Source organism: Chiloscyllium plagiosum, chromosome 41 (assembly GCF_004010195.1).
Source record: "Chiloscyllium plagiosum isolate BGI_BamShark_2017 chromosome 41, ASM401019v2, whole genome shotgun sequence".
In the NCBI taxonomy this organism is placed as follows: Eukaryota; Metazoa; Chordata; class Chondrichthyes; order Orectolobiformes; family Hemiscylliidae; genus Chiloscyllium; species Chiloscyllium plagiosum.
The window spans coordinates 8,576,830-8,604,822 of record NC_057750.1 but is presented as its reverse complement, the minus strand read 5'-3'; the positions used below and the strand labels follow the sequence as shown (position 1 = coordinate 8,604,822).

Genomic DNA, 27,993 nt, shown 5'->3' with positions numbered 1-27,993 from the left:
ACAGCACAGCAGGTCAGGCAGCATCTAGGGAACAGAAGATTCGACGTTTCGGGCACATGCCCTTCTTCAGGAATGAGCAGAGAGTGTTCAGCAGGGATCCCTCCTCCCTACCTTTTATCTTCTCCTGCTGAACACTCTCTGCTCATTCCTGAAGAAGGGCATGTGCCCGAAACGTCGAATCTTCTGTTCCCTAGATGCTGCCTGACCTGCTGTGCTGTTCCAGCAATAAAGTTTCAGCCCAGATAATTCTGAGTCTCATTTGCTTGAATTCGCTGTAAAGAAAAATGCCTGACTGTTTTTACTGCTGGGAGGAAGCTAATTTTGCTTGGAAATTATTTGGATTTTCAGTTGGAAAGAAACTTGCTGAAAGGAGAAAATCTTCCCAGCTTAGCACTCCTATTTCTGGAAAAGAATGTGTGTTATGGTTCCAATGTGGTACCTGGAGCCTGGTCCAGCTTCTCTTGCAGGAGAAACCTCTGAAAGTAATGGTCAATATTTCCTGAATGTCTGCAAGGATGCCCAACAACATGTGTTCAGCGATCTCTGTCTTTGTGCTAGCTTGCCAGACAGCCAGCCATCTGAATATCTCAAACTTTTCCCTTTTTGCCTTTAAGGACTAAGATTTATTAGACAAACGTGTTTGTTTCAGGGAATCTGCAGAGAGATATCTGTCTTATTTCCTCTGTTTGTTTGTGTACATGTCTGTGAATGTGTGTGCATTTATGATTGCCTGTGTGCCAGAAAGAGTGTATGTGTGCATCTATGCTGGTCCGCGTTTGTGTGCATTTATGAGTGTGTGCAACCTAAGTGTGTGTGAGAGAGTTTGTGTGTGTGTGTGTATATATACCTATGATTATACATGTTTGTAAGTGTGTGGACATCCATAAGTATGTGTGTGTGAAAAGTGTGTCTGTTTGCTTTTTTATTATAGATATTATCTAACCAACATGTTCAGACATGTTATGACACACCTCTGAAGCAGGTGGAAATTGAACACGGACCTCCTGGCTTAAAGGTAGGAACAGTACCACAATAACTACTTGTGTCTTCTAAGTATGATTGGTCACATCAGAAAGTTGTAAAAAGATTAACTATACATTGTGACCTTTGCAGCAGTGAGACGAGAGAAAGTCCGTGCACTCCTGCAATGTAAATAGCAACTCAGGAAGAAACTCTCATCAAATTTTTTTTAAAAAGCTATCCGCTTGAAATAAAGTATTGCATTTATACAGAATTTTCCTTGGCCACCAGGCAGCTGAAAGTACTTCATATCTACTTACGTAATGCAGTTGTAAGAAACACAACACCCAATTCATTCACAGCAAGATCCCACACAGCAATGTGACAATGACCAGATCATCCGTTTTAGAGTCATCGAATAAAGGATAAACACTATCCAGAAAAATGAGCAGACATCCTCTGCACCTTGAGAATAATGCCATGGGACCTTGTACATCCACTCAAGTAGGCAGATGAGGCTTTGGTTTAATGCTTCATCTAAAACCACTGTCAGAGCAACACCCCCTCAGCACTGCACTAATAGGTGCCCCTGAATTTGTGCAGTTAAGTCTGACGAGTGAGACTTGAATCTGGAACTATGAGTAGGGTGCTGTCCACCAAGCCCAAGACTAACCCATCCAAAGGATACAGAACAAAAAATTGAAGATGGGATAAGACTTGTCAGCATTTTCTCAACCAGCATTTACGTGAGAGGATGAGTAGCCTGTTCTGTGCCGTATACATTTCTATATTCTATTTGTGCAAGAGCTGCTTGTTTTGCAGGTTTTGACTCAAAATGAAAATTCACAGGAGCTTAGATATCCAAGGCCCAATCTGCCACGGTTTCAGCATAAACCCCTGAGTAGCAATGATTAGCAAGCAAGCACTTTGAAAATGGAATCCCACCGTTGACGCATTTTACGATCAAATTCCGATGATTGCCTCCTCCTGTGCCTATTAAAACATCTGCTTGATTTAACAGAACCCCAGGGGATAAAGGAGGATGAAGGTGTTGCGAGAATGGGAGATTTTACTCTTTATCAAAATCAATCGCAGATCCCTATTTGGAATGTCAATCAGGAGAGTCTCTTCAAAGAACTTACTAAATCAATGTTTTCAATCCAGTTAACCAGGGTGGAGAAGGGGTACGTTTATGGGCTTTTGTGCCGGGTTAGTGTCAGCTTTGGTTTGGGCTCAAACACTCCTTAGCGTCAGACGGAGACTGTCATTTGTGTTTCCTTCAGAAGGCAGGGGGTGGAAGGGCTGCTGCTGTTAGAAGATAAGAGCAACGGACAGAAAGAAAGAAAAGCAAAAATTTTGCGACCCTCAGGACAGTCAAAAGCACGTCACGTGCACGATATCCAAAATCCAGCACCTTCAGGGGAAGGAAACCCTGCTGACTTTTGTAGCTCCCCAGATTTTAGTTCTGGCTGTGTCAGCTTCAGCATGTTACATTTGCTTTCTGCACACAAATCATTTTCATGTCAGGCACTTTGTGTCAAACGTAAAGAAGTATTCGCCAATATTTCTTAGTCAATGGGTGCGTGGATTTAATACTCAAGAACGGTGCTCGACAACTTTGTCACCTGAATTAACAGAAGTAATTTAAATCTACACCTATCCTCTGCTTGATCCTGAGGGTGCACACAGTGACGATAGTTTCCCTTGTGGAAATGTCTAGAATTAGGGGATGCAGCTTAAAACTAAGAGTTTCTCATTGAAGACAGAGATGAAGATAAATATTTTCTCTCAAGAGGATTGTGACTTTGGAACTCTCTTCCCCAGACAGCAGTGGAGGCTGGGTCATTGAGTATTTTTAAGACTAAGTTGGACAAATTCTTGACTGACAAGGGAGTCAATGATTATTGGAGTCAGTGGGAAAATGGAGTTGAGTCTATAATCAGATCAGCCATGATCTACAAAATGGTTCAAGAGACCAACGGCCGACTCCTGTTCCTAATTTGAAGTCTTGCAGGTCAAAAAGGGTACAAAACAGCCTTAGTCTGTGGCATTAAATGAAGGCACTGTTCTATTCTCCACAACAGTTTGGCCTTGCACTGATTCATATCCTTCAACTTGCTATCCTAATGGATATTCATAGCAGATAACAACCTGCATCATATATCACCTATACTCTTAAAAATTTACAAAACGTCCAGTTCTTGGACAAGACCAGTTTTCAGACAATCTGATTTGGGATACTGTACAGCCAATGTTCCATTTCCATAAAGCTGTCACAGTTGTCAGAAACTGAAATTTGGAACACACTCTCCCATAGTAGTGCACAAATTATACGTGGATTTCAAACCCTGGTCAGGTTTAACGCCAGGTGATTACTAGGTAAAAACAATGACTGCAGATGCTGGAAACCAGATTCTGGACTAGTGGTGCTGGAAGAGCACAGCAGTTCAGGCAGCATCCGAGGAACTGCTCCTCGGATGCTGCCTGAACTGCTGTGCTCTTCCAGCACCACTAATCCAGAAACCAGACAATTACTGTCAAGGGAGGGGATTGGTTAGCTTAGTTGGCTGGTGGTTGGTTTGTGTTGTAGAGTGACACACACAGGGTTCAAATTCCTCGCCAGCTGAAGTTACCATGAAAGTCCCACCATCTTAATCTCTCCCCTCACCTGAGGTTTGGTGATTCTCAGGTTAAACCACCACCAGTCATCTCTCTCTAATGAGACACCAGAACTATGGTGACTTTACTTTTTACTGTGAAAGAAAAAATCCAAGAATCAATGGAACAGAAGCAGCAGTACTTAAACAGATCTGTTATTTAATCAGATCACGGCAGATCATCAACCAACACCATTTTCCCCATTAGCTCCATATCCTTTGATGACATGAATATCCAGATCATCAATCTTTTGTTTTGAACACACTCAGTGATTGAGTTATCACAGTGTACAAAATTCCAAAGATTCACCTCTGAATGAAGAAATTCCTCCTTGTCTCCGTTATCAATGCCACACCCATTATCCAGAGACTGTGTCGCTCTTTCTGATCCATCTTACCTCCCCCAACCTCAGCAGGGGGAAGCACCCTCTCCACTTTTACTTTGTCACGCCCTGTAAGGGTTTTGTCAGTGGCAATGAAAGATCTAAGGATACAGGGTAGGCCATTTAGGACTATTTCCCCTCTGAGGAGGTGACGGCCTAGTGGCATTATCACTGGACTGTAAATCCAGAGACTCCAGGTCTTATTCTGGGGACTCGGATGGTACAATATGAATTCAATAAGAACCTGGAATTAGGAGTCTAATGATGACTGTGAATCCATTGTCGATTGCTGAAACTAACCCATCTGGTTCACTAATGTCCTTTAGGGAAGGAAACTGCCATTCTTATCTGGTCTGGCCTATACATAGTGATTCCAGACTCACAGTATAATGGTTGATTCCTAACTGCCCTCTGGGCAACTAGCGATGGGCAATAAATGCTGGCCTTGCCAGCGTCGTTCACATCCTGCGAGTGAATAAAACATTTCCAAATCGGGATGGTGAGTGGCTGGGAGGGGAACTGCAGGGGTGATGTTCCCATGTACCTACTGCCGTTGTCCTTGTACAGGACAGTGGTCACAGGTTTGGGATAGTGCTGTCAGAGGAGTGTTGGTGAGTTGCTACAGTGCATCTTTTAGATGGTACACACAGCTGTAACTAAGCATCAACAATGTGGAGAATTTTCTTCATTTAGTGAGTGACTGGGATCTGGTTGTGATTACAGAGTGAGGAGGAGATGACTTTCAAGAGAAAATGTAATTACTCTCTGAAGAGGAAGAACTTGCAAGGCTACTGAGAAAAGGCAGATGAATGGTACAAAATAACTTTACAGTTTCTGACAGTCAGCACAGACCTAGTAGGCTGAAAGGCCACCTTCTGGGATGTAACCATTCTATGATTTTTTAATGCAGTAAGAGCTAGGGCCGAGAATCCTATAGAACTGCCTGTCTAATCAGAAACAGACAGCGAGGTTAATACTGGGAAGCTAGTCCTTGACAAATCTACATCGTTGAGGAGCTATTAACACAGATCAACAACCATTAAAACTGTCGAAATCAATATATGCAAGAGACAACACCAATGACTGCATGTGGCAGAGGAAACAAAAGGCTGTCTCCAGCACACTCACTTCACTCAGAGATTTTCATTGTTGCTGCATTCTGACACAGAAAGACTGAAATAAAAAACAGGGTTTTTTTTCCCTGAAAAAAGATGTACTTCAAACTCTGTACTGAAATGTCAGAATACTTAGTTTCTGCGCTCGCTTCTTAAACGGAGGGGAGCTGAAGCATTTCCAGAGGCTGGAAGAAATTCCACACATTTCTCCTTCCCATCTGAGCCTGGATTCTGCTCACTGTTATTCTGTGAATATTGTACTGAATAGATGAATGTCCACATTGTTGCTTCAAAACGGACACCTTCCATGACCCTTGTAAAAGGGGTCATCTTAAGCTGGACTACGTGAATTGTCTGGCCGTACTCATGGTTGATATCAAGCAGTATCTGCATGGCTCAAAGAGCACTAAAACTCAGAACAAGGACATTTGACACACCTCACCACCTCAGGGACTGTAAGCTCAGTTTGCTGCATTGTGATGCCAAGTGATAAAAACAGTATGGATTCAATTCCCTGTACCATCATAACAAGGATCCCATCTCATCTGATGCAGGTGGCTCCATGTAAACTCACCACCTGACACACCTCTCTCCCTCTTATTTCACCTGACGAAGGAGCAGCGCTCCAAAAGCTTGTGATTTTAAATAGTGTAAACCTGTTGGACTGTAACTTGGTGTCATGTGACTTCTGGCTTTCTCCCTAAAGTGATGGCAGTCTATGGTCCTCTGGAACAATGGCAACTTTCACTTTCACACAAGCCCCTAAAACACCTGTCCAACAATGACACTTGGGCTTCTCATGATCTTGTAACTGGTATTGTAATCCCTGTAACTTAGAAACATTGGATTAAAGATATGATGATGAACACACAGCACTGACAGAGGTAGTCTTATTTCTGCTGGTTGGGGACTCTAGAGGGTGCTGTGTAAAGTTTTCATAAATGAATGTGCTGTGGATGTTTCTACATACATAGCTGTGCTATAGATCTAGGGTCAAGATTAGAGTGGGGCTTTTGCCTGAAACGTCGATTTTCCTGCTCCTCGGATTCTGCCTGACCCGCTGTGTTTTTCCTGCACCACTCTAAGCTTGACTCTAATCTCCATCTTCTGCAGTACCCACCTCCACCTATGGATTAGGGGGTCAGTTGAAGAATTATAAAGGTTTATGTTAGATGTTACTTTGATCACACTTGGAATACAACACAGTTCTGGTCTCCATGTAAGAAAACAAACATAGAGTGTGCAAAAAGATTAAATCTAGTCACCATGGTCCCACTCACTCATCAGAAAGAGACGACAGGCAGTGACTTTAACCTGAGGGTCATAATACCTCAGGCAAGGGGTGAGAATTGAGAATGCAGAACCTTCAAGGTAACCTCACCCAGTACAGGAATGGCTAAGATATGTTGGCATGACTCTACATCACAAACCATCCATCCAGCCAACTGAACTAACAGAAATCAAGGTGATGCAAGGGTTTTTAGTGCAGTCTTACAGCAAATGCTATTAGTTTGAAAATAGAAATTCAGGAGAGACTTCCAAACACCCCCTGACTGGACAGAATATAAAACTGGCTTCCAAAATAAGTGGTTGAAGCCATTGGCCGAGATGTATGAATGAAAAGTAAGATAATCACAAGGCAGAAAGTAATAGGATATGTTGATAGGCGAGATGCGGTAGGGTGGGAGGAGAGGTGTGGAGTACGAATCTGGCATAGATCAGTGGGGCCGGATGGCCTATTTTGGTGCTTTTTTTGTGGCCCAATGTCATATACCTTATCAGAACCAATGATGTGTGGCAATTGGATTTATGAATTTTTTAAAAATTATTAATATACTGTGGGAATTGCTGCTGACTATATGCTGGTTCATCTTCCCTCAGGAACTGTCCTACTCCCTTTAATGTCACCACCACCATTCTCTTCACAAAACTCACTTCAACACCTCTGCATTCATTCACAAATCATTGCCCATCTCCAACCACCCTTTCCTCCCTCTCATGATCTTCCCTAGCTGTCTGCCTTTTGAATTTCTCTAAGCAAGTCTCCACCAGACCACAGTCAACATCAACAAAGAAGGTCTGACTACAAAGACTTGAGATTCTAAATACATAGTTGGCAGTGACCATTCCTCAGTTCAAGGATAATGGTGGTGGTGGGTGTCACAAGTTTCTGTTGTGAATTTTCATGTGCCTGAGCAGGTTGATTCTCAACTTACAGATCTGTGGACACATGGGGATAGATGTCCGATATACCGAGGGTGAGTGGGACATGATGCTGCTATGCCTCACCATTAGGTGTTGGATCTCCAAACATGACATAGCTCAATGAACAAGTTGTCACCATTCTGAGTGAATGTAAAAGTCAATGCTACTTCACTTTAAGGAGAACTTCAGAGTCTCTTTGAAGAATGGTCTCTTTGTTGTCCCCTGGAGCTTTTGCCTTTTGAGATCCGAGTTTGGGTGGAGGTGAGGTGAGAAATAGGGGTATGGATGACTTTGAATCATACAGATGCACTGACTAGTTCATCAAAACAAATTTAACAAACAGCAAACTAAGAACTAGAACGAATACTAAGAACACTGGAAAAACTCAGCAGGTCTGGCAATATCTGTGGAGTGAGAAATAGTTAAAGTTTCAAGTGTGATATGAGGTCTGAAGAAGTCATTTCAGACTTGAAATATTAAATTCTGCATTAATACAGGGGAGGTGGTGATCTTCTGGTATTATTGCTAGACTACTAATCCAGAAAGAAAGTGAGGACTGCAGATGCTGGAGATCAAGAGTCGAGTACGGTACTGGTAAAGCACAGCAGGTCAGGCAGCATCCAAGGAGCAGCAGAAATGACGCTTCGGGCATAAGCCCTTCATCAGGAATGATACTTGTGAGCCAGGGGCTGAGAGATAAGTGGGGGGAGGGGGAAGGTAGCTGAGAATATGATAGGTAGATGAAGGTGGGGGTAATGGTGATAGGTCAGAGAGGAACGGATAGGTGGGAAGGAAGATGGACAGGTAGCACAGATCATGAGGGTGGTGCTGCGTTGGAAGGATGGATCTGGGATAAGGTGGGGAGAGGGGAAATAAGAAAACTCATGAAATCCACATTAATCCCATGTGGTTGGAGGGTCCCGAGGCGGAAGATGAGTTGGGTGGTTTGGGTTTGGTGGTGGAGGACATCATCTGCATGTCCTTGGCAGAATGGGAGGGCAAGTTAAAGTGTTCGGCCATGGGGCGGTGGGGTTGCTTCGTGCATGTGTCCCGGAGATATTCTCTGAAATGTTCTGAAAGAAGGCGTCCTGTCTCCCCAATGCAAAGGAGACTGCATCAGGAGCAATGGATACAGTAAATGACATGTGTGGAAGTGCAGGTAAATCTTTGATGGATATGGAAGGCTCCTTTGGGGCCTTGGACGGAGGTGAGGGGGGGGGAAGGTGTGGGCGCAGGTTTTGCAGGTTGGGGACGTGGATCTGACAAGGGAGCCACGGAGGGAATGGTTTATATGGAATGCAGATAGGGGTGGGGAGGGAAATATATCTCTGGTGGTGGGGTCTGTTTGTAGATGACAGAAATGCAAAAGGATGATGCGATGCATCCAGAGGTTGGTGGATGGAAGGTGAGGACCGTGGGTTCTGTCTTCGTTGTGGTTAGAGGGACGGGGTTTGAGGGCAGAGGTGCAGGAAGTGGATGAGATGCGCTAGAAGGCATCATCGACCACGTGGGAGAGGAAATTACGGCCTTTGAAGGAGGAAGCCATCTGATGTGTTCTGTAGTGAAACTGGCCCTCCTGGGAGCAGATGTGCTGGAGTTGGATGAATTGGAAATAAAGGATAGCATTTTTACAGGAGGCAGGGTGGGAGGAGGTGTAGTCCAGGTAGCTGTGGGAGTTGATGGGCTTGTAGAAGATGTCTGTTTTGAGTCTGTCACCGTTGATAGAGATGGAGAGGTCCAGGAGTGGGGGTGGGAGGAGAGGTGTCCAAGATGCTCCAGGTGAACTTAAAGTCAGAGTGGAATGTGTTGGTGAAATTGATGAACTGTTCAACTTGCTCGTGGGAGCACTAGGTGGCGCCAATACAGTCATCAATGTAGTGGAGGAAAAGGTGGGAATGGTGCCAGTGTAGCTGCGGAAGATCGACTGTTCCACATACTTGATGAAGAGACAGGCATAGCTGGGGCCCATGGCTACCCCTTTGGTCTGTACTCCCTTGTCAGGTCCACGCCACTAACCAGCCCACCCTCCCCGCCCGGCACTACCACCGCAGGAATTGCAAAACCTGCGCCCACACCGCACCACCTCACCTCTGTCCAAGGCCCCAAAGAAACCTTCCACATCCATCAGAGATTCACCTGCACTTCCACACGTCATTTACTGTATCCGTTGTTCCAGTGCGTTCTACATTGGAGAGTCAGGATACCTACTTGCAGAATGCTTCAGAGAACATCTCCAGGACACACGCATGAAGTGACCCCACCACCCCGTGGCCGAACATTTCAACTCCCTCTCCCACTCTGCCAAGGACATGCAGGTGCTGGGCCTCATTCATTGCCAAACCCGAACCACCTGACACCTGGAGCAAGAACACCTTATTTACCTCCTTGGAACCCTCCAACCTCTTGGGATTAATGTGGATTTCATCAGTTTCCTCATTTTCCCTCCTCCCATCTTATCCCAGATTCAATCTTCCAAGTTGGCACCGCCCTCATGACCTGTCCTATCTGTCCACCTTCCTTCCCACCTACCCGCTCCACCCTCCTCTCCAACCTATCGCCACTACCCCACCTTCATCTATCTATCGCACTCTCAGCTACCTTCCCTCCAGCCCCACTCCCCCTCTCCCATTTATCTCTCACTCCTCATGAAGGGCTTATGCCCGAAATGTTGATTCTCCTGCTCCTTGGATGCTGCCTGACCTGCTGTGTTTTTCCAACACCTCACTCTCAACTATTAATCCAGAGACCCAGGAAATGTTCTGGGTACCTCAGTCTGAGATTCAAAAAGTGCCATGGCAAATGGTGGACTTTAAATTCAATAACAAAAATCTAGAATTAAGAGTCTAATGTTGACCAGTGTCAGGGAATAACCCATCTGGTTCACTAATGCCCTTTACAAGGAACTCTGCCTACATGTGACTGCAGAGCTGGGGTGGTAGGGGTGGCCTCTGAGCAATTAGGGATAGGCAATACATGCTGACCTAGCCAGAAGGACCCATGAATGAATAAAAAAAGGTTTCTCTCTCTCTACAGATGCTGCCAGACCTGTTTGTTTCTCCAGAATTCTGTGTTCTGTTTCAGATCTCCAGCATCCGCAATATTTTGCTATTAATAATTTAGCAGAAGGCTTGCCTGAATAATGCGCATCAGAGGGCAACGCCTGGGACGAGGCCTAAATTGGAAGAGCACAGGGATTTCAAAAGGATCGTGGCACTCAAAACTTTTCACCGGTAGGAAGGGATGAGACAATGGAGGGAGGGATGAACAGAGTTGAGAATCATAAAATCGAGGTATTGCCAGACTTGGAGCTGACAGGTGAATCTCAAAATGCACTGTCCATTTCGAGCTTTGTCACTATAAATTAGCGAGAAGGGGCAGAAGAAAGCTCCATGGATGTCCTTAAGTCCGGCCCAGGAAAATGCAAGATCCACATCGTATCGTGGAATCTCTAGGGCGAGACCAGCCAATGTGGAGAAGAAGCAATTGTGAAGGAGACAATCCTTTTGCTCCTTTCTCCGACAGGCCCGAATGAGGTGAAACGAAAGGAACATGCGAAATCCCAAGCATTATACTTCAAACACTAACAGACACCCCCCCCCTCCCCCCACTGCAGTGTCCAGCACCCACAGTTAGGGCGTGGCCAAAATTCATCCTCAGCACCCCAAGGTATTGCCTCCGAAAAGACGTAAGAGTGAACTGCGCAGGTTGGACGTGGACAGTCGCATTCTGGATTACCTCACGTTTGCGGGGATAACGCAGTGCTCCTTGTCCTTTCACTTTGAGCTCTGGATTGATTCCATTTACAGTACGAAGGCTAATGGGCTTTTCAAAATGAAAAACTTCAAGTGAAAATTTAATGTAAAAGAACCCCACTCTACCACTCTAACACAATTGTGGTTAATTTTTCAGAATTGCGCCATTTATAATATCTACAGCCTAACAATAGATTTGGCAATAACTCATAGGATATGCTTGGTAGTTGATGAATTACAGTTTAAGAATTATTTCCACATGCCACTCTGCGCAATTAGCCTACAGCCTAAAAAGACAATCATAATGACTACTCTCCAACACTAATTAGCCTAATCCATCTCCATTCAGAGAAGCTCACACATAAATGTCAACGTGCAAGTTTCTGCTCTCAGTTAGACAATGGATTAATGGGTATAATTTGCCGAGCACTGGTTTAACTTTGCAAAGACCAGGCCTCTGTAGACCTCCAGTGCAACTTAGGTGCTTTACTTCAGATTCTGCCACTAAATCCTGTTCCTCAATCTTTCTGGAGGCTTCATACAACCTCACAGCTGAGCCTGAAATTCACAGTTTAAGAGACAGTTTAGGAGGTGGGTCTTTGCGATTCCCTTTCCCTCCATGGCTTATCCCTATGTTACTGTAAACTATACTGAGTCAAAAAGTGTGGCACTGGAAAAGCACAGCAGGTCAGGCAGAATCTCAGCAGCAGGAGAGGCGATGTTTAATCAGGAATGTGGAGGGGGGAGGGGACTGAGATATATAGGGTGATGGGGGAAGGGAGGTGGGAAAGTGATAGGTGGATGCAAGTGGGAGGGAATTGTGATAGGTGGGTAGGGAGGGTGAAGCAGATAGGGGTGGGAAGGAAGATGGACAGGTAGGGCAGGTAAAGAGGGTGGTGCGAGTTGGAGGGTTGGATCTGGGATAAGGTGGAGGGGAGGGAATATTTGGAAACTAGTGAAGTCAATGTTGATGCTGTGTGGTTGTAGGGTCCCAAGGCTGAAGATAAGGCATCCTTCCTCCTGTTGGCTTTGATTTAGCGGTGGAGGAGGCCCAGGATGTGCATGTCCTAAAGGGAATGGGAATGGGAGTTAAAATGGTTGGCCACAGGGCAGTGGAGTTGTTTGGTGCATGCATCCCGGAGATGTTTCCTGAACCGCTCCGCGAGTTGGCATTTTGTCTCCCTGATGTAGAGGAGACCACATCAAGAGCAATGGACGTAGTTGGCATGCAGGAAAGTCTCTGCCAGATTCCTCCAAATCAAAGCCATCTACCAATTGGAGGAAGAACCGAAGGGTCGGTGTGGACTTGGTGTACCAAATAGCCTGTTTCTGCACTGTAGGTAATCTAATCTAAACATAAATGCCTCATCTTCCACCTCGGGACCCTCTGACCACACAGCATCGACATCGACTTCACCAGTTTCCACATCTCTCCTTCCCCCACCTCATCCCACATCTAACCCTCCAATTCGGCACCGTCCTCTTGACCAGCCCATCTCATTTTCCACCTATCCGCTTCACCCTCCCCACCAACCTATCACAATTAGCTCCCGTGCACCCACCTATTGCTTTCCTGCCTACCTTCCCCCCAGCTCCAGCCCAAACCCCCAGCCCCCTATTTATCTCTCAGCCCCCTTCCTCCTCCACATTCCTGATGAAGGGCTTATGTCCGAAATGTTAACTCTCCTGCTCGTTAGATTCTGCCTGACCCGCTGTGCTTTTCTAGCACCACACTTTTCAACTCTGATTCTCCAGCAGCTGCAGTCCTCACTTCCTCCTACACTGGCTTCTGGTCTGGCAACACATCAAGTAAAAAGGTTATCATCCTTATTGTCAAATCCTCACATCACCTCCATCCCATTCTCCTGCCTCCACCCCCACTCCCAACTCTGCAGTCTCCCACAGATCGCTCCTCCAAATCTGGTCTCTTTGCCATCTCGGTTCTTCACATCCCATCTTTCCCAGCCTTTTCTTCAGACCTAAGCTCTGGAATTTCCCTCCCTAATCTTTCCTCTTTAAGAGACCTTAAAGCTACCAATTTCAGCATTCTTCCTAATCAGTTCTGACAAAAGGTCATCAACTGTAAATGTGAACTCTCTTTCTCCCCACCACAGATGCTGCCGGACCCACTGAGTATTTCCAGCATAATTATTTATAACCTCTCCTTAACTGGCTCTATGTCAAAATTGTCTGATACAATGCTGATGAAATGCCTGGGGAAATGGTTATACTGCATTAGAGGCTCTAGATAAATGCAAGTTGCTGCTGTTGTCCGCTTATTACTTTGTGAGAATTGGCCTGTGAGTGGAAGTGTTTGCATTTATAATAAAGAACCTTTTGCATGGAGAGTCAGAGATGTACAGCACGGAAATAGACCATTCGGTCCAACTTGTCCATGCCAACCAGATATCCTAACCTAATCTAGTCCCACTTGCCAGCAGTTAGCCCATATCCCTCTAAACCCCTCCTATTTATATGTGCATCCAGATGCCTTTTAAATTGTACCGGCCTCCACCACTTCCTCTGGCAGCTCAATCCATACATACACCACCCCCCACGTGAAAAGTTGCCCTTTAGATCCCTTTTAAATTTTTCACCTCTCACCCTAAACCTAGGACCTCTAGTTCTGGACTCCCGCACCTCAGAAAAAAATCAATTTGGTCTATAGCTGAGGAGATAGTTTCAGAAGTTATGGAGGCAAACATGGTCACTGACTGGGACATGGCAAGATCCCACAGCAATATGCCTTCACTGGGTGGTGAATAGTGGATTCTGGATCACGTCATCACAGAATTATTAGTGGAGAAGAAAGCCATTCAGCCCGTCAAACGTGCAACAGCTCTATAATCTAGTGCTAATCCCCTGTCTCTTTGTTATATTCCTGAACACCATTGCTATCTAAATAACCATCCAATGCCCAAATCATACAGAAAATTTCTCCCAAGTGGTGTCAGGCATGGCTCAGTGGGTAGAACTCTGGTGGCATGAGAAAAGCCCCACTCCAGAGAGAGGAATGCACTCTGGGAGGGCCAGTTTTAGGAGCAGACATTATTCCAAGAAGCCCAGTCTCAAAAGTAAAGTGGAAATGTTCTCTCCTCTGTGATCTTGTCAAGGTTTGTCACTCAAACAACAACCACAGATTCTTGGGCCATTATCACAATGTTGTTCATGTGCAAACTGGCTGGAGTGTTTATAAATTATATCCCTCACTACATTTATCCCTCATCTAAAACAGATGTAACAAAAAATAAAGAACAGCAGATGCTGGAAATCTGAAACAAATACAGAAATTGTCAGATAAACTCAGCAGGTCTGGTAGCATCCGTGGAGAGAGAAACAGAGTTAATATTTCGAGCCCATTATGATTCTTCCTCAGCACTCTGTGCAGAAACAGATGATCTGATAATTTATTTAATGCACGATTCCTGACTGCACCTCTTCTCCACCAACTATTTCTTAATGTGCAATATTAAACCAATTTTTATAAATTAAAATTAAAGTTCTACTTTATTTTTCTTACCCAATATACTTTCATTAATTTTCTTTCATTATTAGGTACTTATTAAGTATTTGTCAGTCTTTGTTTAAATGTGTTTATGAGCTATCACTACTACTGCGAGCGCAGATTTTTAATTAGTAACAGATTGAAGGGTTATGGAGAGTGACCAGGAAAGTGGTGTTAAGGCTGAGATGAGATCAGCCACAGCTGTATCAAATGGCAGAGAAGACCCGAGGGGCTGAATGGACTACTCCTGCTCCTAGTTCTCATGTGCTCCTCGATGTTAGCAGATGCAGCCTTATTTGATTGCTGTTTGTGGGACCATTTTGTGCAGCAACTGGCCATTGTGTTTTTTTCAAAAAGACCATCATTGATTGTAAAATGCCACATTCATAAATGGTGCTAGATAAACACATGTTCTTTTGGATTCTTTAAACGATTTGAGGGATAATTTTCTGATCTAAAATCTTATAGGTGGCACTAGGACAATGCAGCACTCTCACAGAGTGACACTCGAGGTCTGCATTGATTTACAACTCACTGTTGATTCTAATGACTATTTCCCTCCATTCAAACACTTCCCCTCTTGATGACTAGTTGGGATATTATTCCATTTATTACCCTGACAATTAACTGTCACCACTCTGTATTGTGCTCCAAACCGCGTATGTTCCTGTTCAAAATAGCCCAGTTCTTCTATGCTGAAAGGGAGGAGGTGAAGGTGTACGGAGAAAAGAAACAAAATGAAAGGGAAGGCACATATTTTGTTGTCCTTTTCATTTTTCTATCAACTGTTTCATTTTTTAAAAAGTCTTCAAATCAAAAACAGGACTTGCATTTATAAAGCACCTTTTGTAATCTCCATAACCAATAAAACATTTTTGATACATAGTTGACATTATATTACAGGGCACGGCTAGAGGCCATTTAACCCTTTGTTCCTAAGATGCTTCTTTGAATGCGCAATGTAAGTAGCCTTTGATCTCTCTCCTTCTCCAAAAGATCCTGCCCTTAGTATATTCATCCAATCATTTTTCTGCCACCCTTTCAGGTAAGAGATTGCTGCAAAAACTGAATTCTTCTCAACTCTCCTCCTATACTTACGACAAATACTTTAAAATCTATTTCCTCTGGTTTCCAAGCACCTTTCTAATGGAAATAGTTTCTTCTTATAGAGTTATACAGCACAGAAACAGACCCTTCAGTCCAAACAATCCATCATAATCCCAAACTAAACTCATCCCACCTGCCAGCCTCGTGTTTACTACGTTGGAAACTGGGGTCCTCTTTAAAACTGAATTCTTTTAGTATTTCATATTTATTATTTTGGTCATAGAGCCATAGAGATGTACAGCATGGAAACAGACCCTTCAGTCCAACTTGCCTATGCCGACCCAGATATCCCAACCCAATCTAGACCCACCTGCCAGCACCCGGCCCATATCCCTCAAAACCCTTCCTGTTCATATACACATCCAGATGCCTCTTAAATGTTGCAATTGTACTAGCCTTCACCACTTCCTCTGGCAGCCCATTCCACACATGCACAAACCTCTGCGTGAAAATGTTACCTCTTAGGTCTCTTTTATATCTTTCCCCTCTCACCTTAAACCTATGCCCTCAAGTTCTGGACTCCCCCACCCCAGGGAAAAGACCTTGTCTAGTTATCCTATCCATGTCCCTCATGATGTTATAAACCTCTATAAGGTAACCCCTCAGCCTCTGATGCTCCAGAGAAAACAGCCCTAGCCTATTCAACTTGTCCCTGAAGCTCAAATCCTCCAACCCTGGCAACATCCTTGTAAATCTTTTCTGAACCCTTTCAAGTTTCACAACATCCTTCCAATAGGAAGACCAGAATTGCACGCAATATTCCAAAAAGTGGCCTAACCAATGTCCTGTACAACTGCAATATGGCCTCCCAACTCCTGCATTCAATACTCTGACCAATAAAGGAAAGCATACCAAATGCCCCCTTCACTATCCTATCTACCTGTGACTCTACTTTCAAGGAGCTATGAACCTGCACTCCAAGGTCTCTTTATTCAGCAACACTCCCTGGAACCTTACCATTAAGTGTATAAGTCCTGCTAAGGTTTGCTTTCCCAAAATGCAGCATCTCTCATTTATCTAAATTAAATTTAATTTTCTGTGTAATTTGAATGTTACAGCTTTAACTAGCTTTCCACAAATACAGGGAAGGTGACGGCCCAATGGTATTATCACAAGATTATTAATCCAGAGGTCCAGATAATGTCTTGGAGACCATCAAATCAAATGCTTCTGGGAATTTGGCTTAGCTATGCTCACTAGAAACTCATAAATCAACATGCAGGGACCTGTTCTCTGAAGGGTAAAGGAACATGTCCAGGCCTTGAGCTGTTTGAATTAAATAAAAATTGGGGTCAATAGTTTTGTGTTGCATTCTCAATGGCAGGATCTCAACCAATTGCAGCTGACTGGCCAATCAATCAACACCTTTTGTGATACAGTATAAATTGTTGCTCCCTTTGAAATTTGGCATTCTTGCATCTGTCTTGATAAGCACTTTGACATCATGTCTCCTTTATTCAACAATATTTCTCTTCCTATATTATATTTCTACATTAACAGTGATATGGCACTAGGTAAATTGTTAAGATGGGCTTTTTAAGGTGACAGTATGAGTGAGGTAGATTAATATCAGGGGAGATACAGGCTCTGAAATTCATTTGGTCATGACCCTGACAACTATGGGAATAGAGTCAGCAAGAGGGCACCACACCAGCATGACAATGGCAAGACAGGCACAATGCGCTACTTCAGGCATGTCTCAAGTATTGATATAATAACTAGGTAAAATGATGGAACAAAAACAGAAGTTGCTGAAAAAGCTCAGCAGGTCTGTCAGCATCCGTGAAGACAAATTAAAGTTAATGTTTTGGGTCCGGTGACCCTCCCTTAGAACATTAACTTTGATTTCTCTTCACAGATGCTGCCAGACTTGCTGAGCTTTTCAAACAACTTATTTTTTGTTTCTAATTTATAGCATCTGCAGTTCCTTTGGTTTTCATTGAAGGCTGATAGTTGATTAACTGGTGTCTGGATATCAAAAAGGGCTTAAAGATTGGTGATGGTGTCTTACTTCTGCCCAAGGTCCAAACCTGCCTGCCCATGATGTGTGTCATGATGTGTCTGCACAAATATATTCAAAATACCTTTTTCATTATGTAAAGAGGGAACAGCCTGGGATTGTGGGATGGAATTGTTGGACTGATATAGTCAATAAACTCTGTACACAAAGAAAGCCTATGTCTCATAACCACTATTTAAGCAGCTTGGTTAGAATTGATTAACATCCAGTGACATCCTATCCATGGGGAAAGGGGCACCACCCAGTTACCCATTTTCACACCTCTCTATCAATGGCCCTGTCACTGCCCTGAGCAAGTGGACCATTGTGCAATATTTTTTAAAAAGAAAGTTGAAATTCTTTGGAGGCTTAGGATACTTGCCTGGCCTATAACTCCTTTGGCTGATCTAGGACACCCGTGCTTGATTTGGAGATCCCATGCCTGGTTTAGAACGTTCTTGCTTGATCTGGAATCTCTTGCTTGACCTACAGCTCTCTCATCTGCCTGGAACCAACCTGCCTTCTCTATAACACTATTTGTCTAGTCTAGAGCTTCCTTGCCTTTCCTGGAATTCTCCTGCCTGGCAAAGACCTCATTTGCTTGGCCTTGATCACTTTTTATGGGCCTGTAAATACCCCTTTGGAGGTCTCTTTCCCTTTACTCACTGTGACTACCAGCCTCCACTATGACAATTTGATATACATCCCACCTGAGGAGCAGGAGCCTCACTCGTGACCCTGACCCTTGTTGCCATGTAAGAGATGAGTGAAAGCTCCTCCCTTACAGAGCAAGGAAGAAATGGCCAGAATTTCAATGATGAAGTCTTGCATTTTCCATGGACTTTTAGTTCTCCCCCAGTCAGTAAGTCAATAATGTAAGATGATGGGAGCTAATGTCCTGACAGTGCAGGGCAGCTGCATGAACAACAACAAAGTGTTAAGCCAGTTATAGGATATTCCGGAAGTTTCCTTGTTTCGTTGCAAAAGCAATGGGAATTCTCCAAACTTCTCCTCAGGACATTACAACTGTAAAGGGTTCACAAAAATTTTTCCAGGATGTTGCCGGGAATGGACAGTTTGAGATATAAAAGTAGACTGTAAATGCTGGGACATTTTGCATTGGAGTATAGAAGATTGAGGGGTGACCTTATTGATGTTTATAAAACCATGGGGGCATAGATAAGGTGAATGACATGGGTCTTTTCCCTGGGTGGGAGTTTCAAAACTGGGTGGCATATTTTTAAGATGGGAGAAGATTTAAAACAGGGGCAACTTTTTTACACAAAGAGTGGTTCATATGTGGAATAAACTTCGAGAGAAACATCTGGATGCAGATACAGTTACAATATTTAAAAGACATTTGGATAAGTTCATGAATAAGAAAGATTTGGAGAGATATAGGCCAAGTGCAGGCAGGTGAGACTAGTTTGGTTTGGGAACATGATCGGCGTGGACTGGTTGGATGGAAATGTCTGTTTCCATGCTATATGACTCTATGACATAGAGTTTTCGGGACTAGAGCAGGCTGGATATGAGTCACTTCTTAACCAGAATCTCTCAATATTTCTCTCTGCACACTTTTCCCTCCTGACATTACTAACTTCCCTTTCTATGCCATTCACTCTTGTCTGTTGTCTTGTGGTAATGAGATCACATTCCCCCCATTGAGTAAAGATTGTTTCTCCTGAATTCCTGATTCATTAGTGACTATCTTATGTCCATGGCCCCCATTTGTGGATTCTCTAACCAGTGAAAATAATCTCTCTACATTTACTCTACAAGACCCAATCAGAAATGTGCTTGAGAAAACAGCCTCAGCCTGCTCAGTCTTCCCAGTAAAGGCAATTTTGCTCCCCTGTGATTCCAGACCCACAGCAACAGGGTTAACTCTAATTAATAAATTCAACTAATTATAAAAAGTCAGCATTAAAAGCTAATCTCAGTGACATTGGTCACAAACATGCCTCTGATTGCTGTAAAAACCCATCTGATCCACTATGTCCTTTAAGGAAGGAAATCTGCTGTCCTTACTTAGTCTGGCCTACATAAGACTCCTGATCCGCAACAATGTAGTTGACTCTGATATGAGTCAAAGAATGTGGCGCTGGAAAAGCACAGCAGGTCTGGCAGCATCCGAGGAGCAGGAGAGTCGATGTTTCGGGCTTAAGGCCTCCTCGGATGCTGCCTGACTTGCTGTGCTTTTCCAGTGCTACACTTTTTGACTCTGATCTCCAGCATCTGCAGTCCTCACTTTCTCCTTGACTCTGAAAAGACAGTCTATGAAAGAATGGTAAAAGGAGTGGGACTTGAGGAGAATATTGTCTTACCTGTAGGATGTGTCCTCCTAAGTGCTGTTCAAATAACTCAATGGCCAAGGAAGTGGAACTTCTCCTCTGTTGGGATCCTATTGCTGAAAATAAAATGAAAGAGCATCAATGCAGAGACAGAAGACTGAAATCAATTTTTTACAGGATTATTTTAATAGTTTGCTGTTAATCCCACAACCAGGAGAATATCAATAATGAAGAAGATCCTGCCAGACGTAAGGGCACCTTGGGTTATTATTACTACTCATTTTCCCATTGTCTCTCTCAAACTATGGCTCAATCAGTTGAATTTTTACCCTGGGGCTAAAAGATTGAACGCTCTCCTTGACGTTTGACCGCATCACCTACACTGACTGTTAAGACGGTGGTATACTGGTGGTGCCACTGGACCAGAGATCCAGCTTTATACCCTGGGGACATAGGTCCAAATCTCACCACAGCAGCTGATGGAATAAAAATTTGCTTAATACATCACGTATTTTGAAAGTTAGTTTCAGTGATAGTGACCATAAAAATAATCAATTGTTATAGAAGCCTATCTGGTTCACTGATAGCTTGGGAGAGGAAATTTGCTGTCCTCACCTGGTCTGGTCTGCATGTGACTCCAGACCAGCAATATGCTTGACAATGAACTGCCCTTTGAAATGACGCATAAGCCTCGCAATTTAAGGATGATTAGGAATTGGAACAAATGTAGGCCTTGCCCAGTGATGCCGACATCCCATGAAATGAAACAAAATTACGGAAGACGCTATCCTTGCAATAAAGTTTCTAATAATGGTTGAATGATGCAGTGGTAGAAGTTGCTATCCCTGGTGGAACTCATTCCAAAAGGGATCATCCCATGATCTCTGACCTCCAAACACCCTGCCTCCATATTCCCACTTCTTGGCTGGCACACCCAACAGCACAGCAATGTTGCCAATTGGAAAGCAGACAAACTCTTTGTCAGTCAACAGGATGCCAGTCAAACAACATTCCCCATCCCCCTTCTCTGATGTTTTTCTCAGGGCTCAAAGAAATGGAGTTTAGAAGGATATGGGGAGATTTAATTGAAACATACAGAATACTGAAAGGCCTGGATAGAGTAGATGTTAGAAAGATGTTTCCATTGGTAGGAGAGACTAGAACCTGAGGGCATATCCTTAGAGTAAAGAGAAGACCTTTTAGAATGAAGATAAGGAGAAACTTCTTCAGTCAGAGAGGGGTGAATCCATGGAATTCATCGCCACTGAAGACTGTGGAGGCCAGGTCATTGAGTATATTTAAGACTGAAATAGATAGGTTCTTGAGTATTATGGAGATAAAGGGTTACAGGGAGAAAGAGGTTGAGAAACGTATCAGGCATGACTGAATGGTGGAGTAGACTCGATGGGCTGAATGGCCTAATTTCTGCTCATATGTCTTATGTCATAAAAAGGCACAACTTCAGTCTGATGGCTCTCATAGGGCTTGCTCATTGCCATATCTCAGAGTTTGATGGGCTAGCTGTGAAGACTCCAGGGTAATCCCAACGAGTTGACAGCTGTGCATAAAAGAAACGTGATGGCCTAGTTGTAATAAAAAGACTATTATCTCTAGGTAATGATCAGGGGATCGAAGTTTAATTTCCACCATGCACAGAACAGAATGTGAATTCAATTTTTAAAATAAATCTGGAATTAAGAAACTAATGATGACCATGTAACCATTGTTGACCACTGGGAAGCTTATCTGGCTCACTAATGTCCTTTAGGAAAGGAAATGTGCCAGCTTTATCTGGCCTTTTCTACGTGTGATTTCAGACCCACAGCAATATGGTTGATTCTTAACTGCCCTCTGAGCAATTAGAGATGGGTAAAAAATGCTGGCCTAGCAAGCAATACCCACATCGCATGGTTTATTTTTAAAAAGATAGTCATTTGGTGAACTGGAAGAATGACAACCAACAAGTCAAAGGACAGTTTTGTATGAAAATCTGGAAAATATAAACCTAAGTAATGAATAATTGATTTTTTTCAGAGACCCAGCACAATGTCTCTAGCAACCATCTTGCTTCTTCTTGGGCAGAGTTGGAGAGGGGTAAAACAGGATATTTTGGTGTAAATTCCAAGCTCCCCATCCCACACCCACAATCTAACCTCCCATACCAAGTCCCACCCCTGTTGCCATGGTGATGAGTGATGGGAAAGCATTCAACTTTAACAGCTGGATTTTCAGAATCCACCAAGAGGGGGAGAGGGGACGAACATGGGGCCCACAAAATTAGTGTCAGTCATGTGATTGCCTCCAATCCTGTTACCAACATCAGGTATTTCAGCTGTGCAGGGTTAACTGTCTCATATAGGGTTGTCTGAAAAAATGAGGCTCATCAAGAGCCTGGGTAACCATGCTAAAGAAAGCCAACTGCCATTTTCCTCTCAGCCACCATTTCCTGAAATGACATGGTCGTTTTTCTTTAGGGGGGGGGGGGCACCTTAACTCCCTGAAGGCAGGCATCCAATGGACAGCTGGAGTGGCAGTGCTCCTGACAAGCGTACGAGCATTCCCTGCCTCTCTGAGTGGGAGTATGGTCAAAGCAACTTTCATCCCCCACCCACATCCCACTCACACTAGCCCACAGCAGTAGTCTGGCTCTTTGATTCAAAGTCTTCAAAACGTTAGTGAGAGGGCACCATTGTGGTCAATCCCACCTCCCCCCGCTCCCCCCCCCCTCCATCCCACCACATCTTTTGCTGCTCTTCTCAAGTCAGCTGGCCTCTAATTGGCCCTCTAGCTTTGAGAGGCCACCTTCTACCCTTATTTTGACAGGGAGCATATCTCAAGGCCAATTAAGTGGTTGCCTCCGTGAAGATTCCAAGCAGCACCTGCTGTACTACCCAACTCCCTCCCCCCGATAAGTTTGAGATCTGAAAGCAGTCCCGGCTCCTGTTTCCTAACCCTCCATGGAAATACCCAACCTAAAATGTCACAATTCATTATATGACATGTAAAAGCATAGAAAATAGGAATAAGAGTAGGCCGTTCAGCCCCTCAACCCTGCTCCACCATTAAATAGGATCATGGCTGATCAGGCAAGTCAGTCCCCTGTTCCGGCTTTCTTCCCATAGCCTTTGATCAAAAATTGCGCAAAGCTGGGTAGGAGGACGATACAGCAATGCTTCCATATGACTCAGTGAGTGGACAAATGCATGGCAGATGAAGCATAATGTGGATAAATGTGAAGGCATCTACCTTTGGTAGCAAAAACAGGAATGCAGCTTATTATTTGAATGGCAGAGATTGGGAGAAGGGGAGGTGCAAAGAGACCAAAGTGTCCTTGTACAACAGTCACTGAAAGTAAGCATGCAGGTGCAGCAGATGGTGAAGAAGGTAAATGGTATGCTGGCCTTTTTTTTGACCAAAACGCCCAAGAGCTAACAGTGGCTCCAAACAAATGTGGCCCATAATACTGTATAAACTCCACTTATAGATAAAGAATCACTTTTAAATAAAAAATATTTAAGGGCAATGGCTTCTGAAAAGTTGCTGCAGACACAAGTGTTCAATTGAATAGGTAGATAAGCTTCTGCAGTGATCTCAGTGGTCATGCGCTGGTACTCTGCTATGAGTCCATAAGACATAGGAAGAGAAATTAGGCCATTCAGCCCAGAGTCTGCTTTTCATGGCTAATTAGTTTCTCAATCCCATTCTCCCTCTTTCTCCCTGTAAACCTTGATCCTCAAGAACCTATCAAACTCAGTCTTAAATATACTCAATGAGGTCAGAGCATGACGCAGCTTAGCCCTGCCATCATATACAGTCTATTTTTAAAAATAACCTCAAAGTGCCTGAGCTTATATGAAGATCTGAAGAACTCACTCTAGAACACCCAGTAATTATCCAGTCTGCTCTTATTCCCCTTGCTTGTCTTACTTTAACCTTTTCCCATGTTTATTTTGTTATTTTGCCAATTTGACTACCTGCTTTTTTTTGGGCACCACAATAGATCTCCCTTCAACATCATAATTTCTTTGGGCAAGAACCATTTTGCTAGAGACTACATTTAACAAGATAGGTTGGATTGGATTTTCACCTTTTCACTAGAAAACTTAAGACTACATAGTGAAAACCTGATAGACGTCTCTAACATTATGAAAGGATTTGGTAGGCCACACAGAGATGCTTCCATATATTGCAGATTCCAAATAAAATAAATAAAGATGATGTTGCCACAGTCCCATACCCCTATCAGTAAGAAAACCAGTCATAGCTTAACTCAAAGGTTAAGGGGCAGTCAAGGGGCAAAGTGCGAACTGCTTGGTAACCTCAACTGTGCAGGAACTGAACCTTCACTGTTACCATCCCAATGCATCAAAACCCAATCATTCAGCCAATTGGGCTAACCGAGCCACAAAACATTTGAGCACCTTTAACTGGAAACTTTGAGTAATGCGCAAGGGTATGGGGGAAAAGACGGGAGACTGGCAATAGGTAGTAGTGCTCGTTTTGATGAGCTGGAGCAGGCATGGCAGACTGAACAGCCTCCCTCTGAACGCTATAATACTCCCTGTGATTCTGTTCAGTTACACTGGTTCAGGCGCTCTGGTGATGCCCCAAGCAGTCAAATAGTTAACTGCTATGATAAAGTGCTGCAAGCTGGCAATTCTCACCTCCCACCCCACCCCCCCTTACAAACACCTCATCAAAGGAGGCATTTTGAAATGTGGCGGAAACAATCGGAATGCTTAATGTCACAGACTGCTGCTTGGTCTGTCCGTGAGGCAAGCTGCAGCTCTGAAACCTGGCCCTGAGCTTCTGCACAGAACGTGCTCCGACAGCCCGATGAGGCGGTGCTGCTTAAATATTCTTAGCAACTAACTAAACAAACAAACATCGTGTATCCTGGTCACGCTCCAGTGATTGATTGACTGGCAGGTCTCAGTGGAGAGTGGTGCGAATATATAATAAAAAAGAAGCCTGGTTTCATCACATCGTCTTACCAGATAAATAGAGCATCGAGCTGATCTTCTTGGGTCCGGCAAGTCTCATTTCAATTTTTATACATTTAACCTATTTTTCTAATCAACCTGTTCAGAGATGCTATTACATATAGACTTAAACCAAGTTCTCTCAGTCCAGGGGGAAGGACACTACCAAAAGACAAGAGTTTTGTTTCAATCGTGTCACTGACTTATTAAGCTTGAGCTGGACAAAATCCCTCCATTGCCTTGCCCCTCTCTAGCCCTGTCGCCTCATGCAGCACTCACAAATATTTCAACTCCTCCCATTTGTCCCTTGAGCATCACCCAATTTCCATTGCTCCACCATTGGCAGCTATGCCTTCCTAAGTTCTGGAATTCCCTCCCGTAATTCCACCTCCTCCTTCAGGATGAACCTTCAAGCCTATTCTCTGCGACCGAGCCCTTGGTCACCATTCCAAATGACTCATTGTGTGTGGCTAGGTGCTAAATATTGTCTGATAATGCTCCTGGGAAGAATCTCAGAACATTTTGCTACGTTAAATATGCTACACAATTGCAAGTTACTGTTGTTGTAGAATCTTCCAAATATTTCAACTTTTGAACACAAATATTAGTCTGTACACAGGGAATAAAACAAAAACAGGGTATAAAGGAGTTAATATTACTGAGCTAGTAATCCCTAAAGCCCAGTCTAATGTTCTGGGATGAGAGTTCAAATCCCATCCATGGTAGATGGTTAAATTTGGACTTACTAAAAATCTAGAATAAAATGTTGGCTTAATTTAGAAGAATGAGAGGTGATCTCTGTGATATGTATGGGATCCTAAAATGGCTTCACAGGGTAAATGCTGAGTGAATATCTCCCCTCATGGGGGAGTTTAGGATCAGAGGTAAAGTCTCAGAATTAACGGGCACCAATTTAAGGATGAGATGAGGAGGAATTTCTTCACTCAGTGGATTGAGAGTTTTTTGAACTCCTTATCAGAGAGAGTTGTGGGGCACTGTCCTTGTGTGTATAAAAGGCTGAGATAGATTCTTGATCAGTTGGAGAATCAGGGTAAAAGGGAAAGGGCAGGAAAGTGGATATGAAGAATGTCGGATCAGTCATGATCCTATTGAATTGCATGGAGAAGGCTTGAGGGGCTGAACTACCAATTCTGTTCATATTATTTATGGAGATAATGGAAACCAATCTGCTTCACCGATATCCTTTAGGGAAGAAAATCTGCCTTCCTTACCTGGTCTGGCATACATGTGACTCCTTGACTCTTAATTATCCTCTCAAAATGTCTCTAACAAGCCAATCAAGTCAAGGGGCATTTAGGAGTGGGCAATAAATACTGGCACTGCCAGTAATGCCCACATCTCATAGCCAAAATAAAAAAATGCAAACTGTAATGGGTATATTTCCAATATAAGGTGCAATTTCTACAATTCTAAGGGACAGGTTTAAGTGTCGTATGGTGCAGTTGTACTATCTGTACTTCTTGGTCAGAAATCTGGATTCAAGTGCTACCTCACCCAGAGCTGTTCCCTAACATGCCCAAACAGTTTTAACTAAAAAATACCTTTGAAGACAATACCATCTAAGTAAATGTCACGTGCTGTAACTGTACCATCCTCAAAGTGGGGATGTATAGTGTTGTCAAGTACTTCTAAAATTTTTTGCACTGCTGTGCACATCGCTGGTAGCAATATCCTCCATCTCTAATCTCCTTGAAGAACAATCTACATTTAAGTATCTAAGAAATAGAAGCAGGAGTCGGTCATTTGGCCCCTTGAGTCTGCTCTGCTATTCAATAAGCTCATGGTTGATTGTGTCCTCAGGGAGGAGAAAGTGAGGACTGCAGATGCTGGAGAGCTCATTCCTGATGAAGGGCTTATGTCTAAAACGTCAGTTTTCCTGTTCCTTGGCCGCCTGACCGACTGTGCTTTTCCAGCTCCACACTCTTTGAGTGTGTCCCCAGCTCCACTTTTGTGCCTGAATCACCCAGCATAACCTTTCCCTTAGATACAGTACTGTACCAAAATCTGTGTACAACATAAGAGAGAGAAACTATTTCCTCTGACAGAGCTTAGAAAATAAACGGACAAATCTTTAATATACAGTTAATACAGATCAGTTCCAGTTTAAGTGTACGGTCCAGAACTGCAAATTCACTTGTGCTGCTATAAAATTACACAGACTGGTGGTTGTTGAGTCAGGAGATGTTTGCTTCTAATGTATAAATCCTTATCAAAGTCTAGTAAGATTGGCTCCAGTTATACCCTTCCCTGAATGGCTTTCTGGACTAAAATAAACCATTCATGGGGTCAATGGTGGGCAAGTTGTTGGAGAGAATCCTCAGGGACAGGATTTGTATGCTTTTGGAAAGGCAAGGACTGATAAGGGATTGTCAAAATGGCTTTGTGTGAGGGAAATCATGTCTCACTAACTTAATTTGAGTTTTTTTGAAGGAGGATTGATGACAGCAGAGTGGTGGACGTGATCTATATGGACTTTAGTAAGGCGCTCGACAAGGCTCCTCGTGGTAGACTGGTTAACAAGTTTAGATCACATGGGACCATTTGGGTACAGAACTGGCCTAACAGTAGAAAACAGAGTGGTGGTGCAGGGTTGCTTTTCAGACTGGAGGCTTGTGACTAGCAGTGTGCCACAAAAATCAGTGCTGGGTCCACTACTTTTCATCATTTATGTAATGATTTGGATGTGAACATAAGAAGTACAGTTAGTAGGTTTGCAGATGACTCCAAAAAGGAGGTTTGGTGGACAGCAAAGAAGGTTTCCTCACAGTACAATGGGACCTTGATCAGATTGGCCAATTGACTGAAGAGTGGCAGTTAGAGTTTAATTTAGATAAATGTGAGATGCTGCATTTTGGAAAGGCAAATCAGGATATGACTTATACACTTAATGGTAAGGTCCTGAGAAGTGTTACTGAACAAAGAGACCTTGAAGTGCAGGTTCACAGATCCTTGAAAGTGGAGACGCAATTAGAAAGGATAGTGAAGAAGGTGTTTGGTATGCTTGCCTTTATTG

At 43.6% G+C, this 27,993-nt stretch overlaps 1 protein-coding gene across 5 annotated transcripts in view; it reads right to left on the bottom strand.

Moving 5' to 3' along the window:
• LOC122542817 (neuronal PAS domain-containing protein 3-like) overlaps positions 1–27,993 on the bottom strand; it is a 433,604-nt gene that overhangs the window by 170,851 nt on the left and 234,760 nt on the right. For all 5 annotated transcript variants that reach the window (XM_043680887.1, XM_043680884.1, XM_043680886.1 and 2 more), the window contains one exon: positions 20,011–20,093. In XM_043680887.1, coding sequence (XP_043536822.1) covers positions 20,011–20,093 — 83 coding nt within the window. The remainder of the gene's footprint in view (positions 1–20,010; positions 20,094–27,993) is intronic.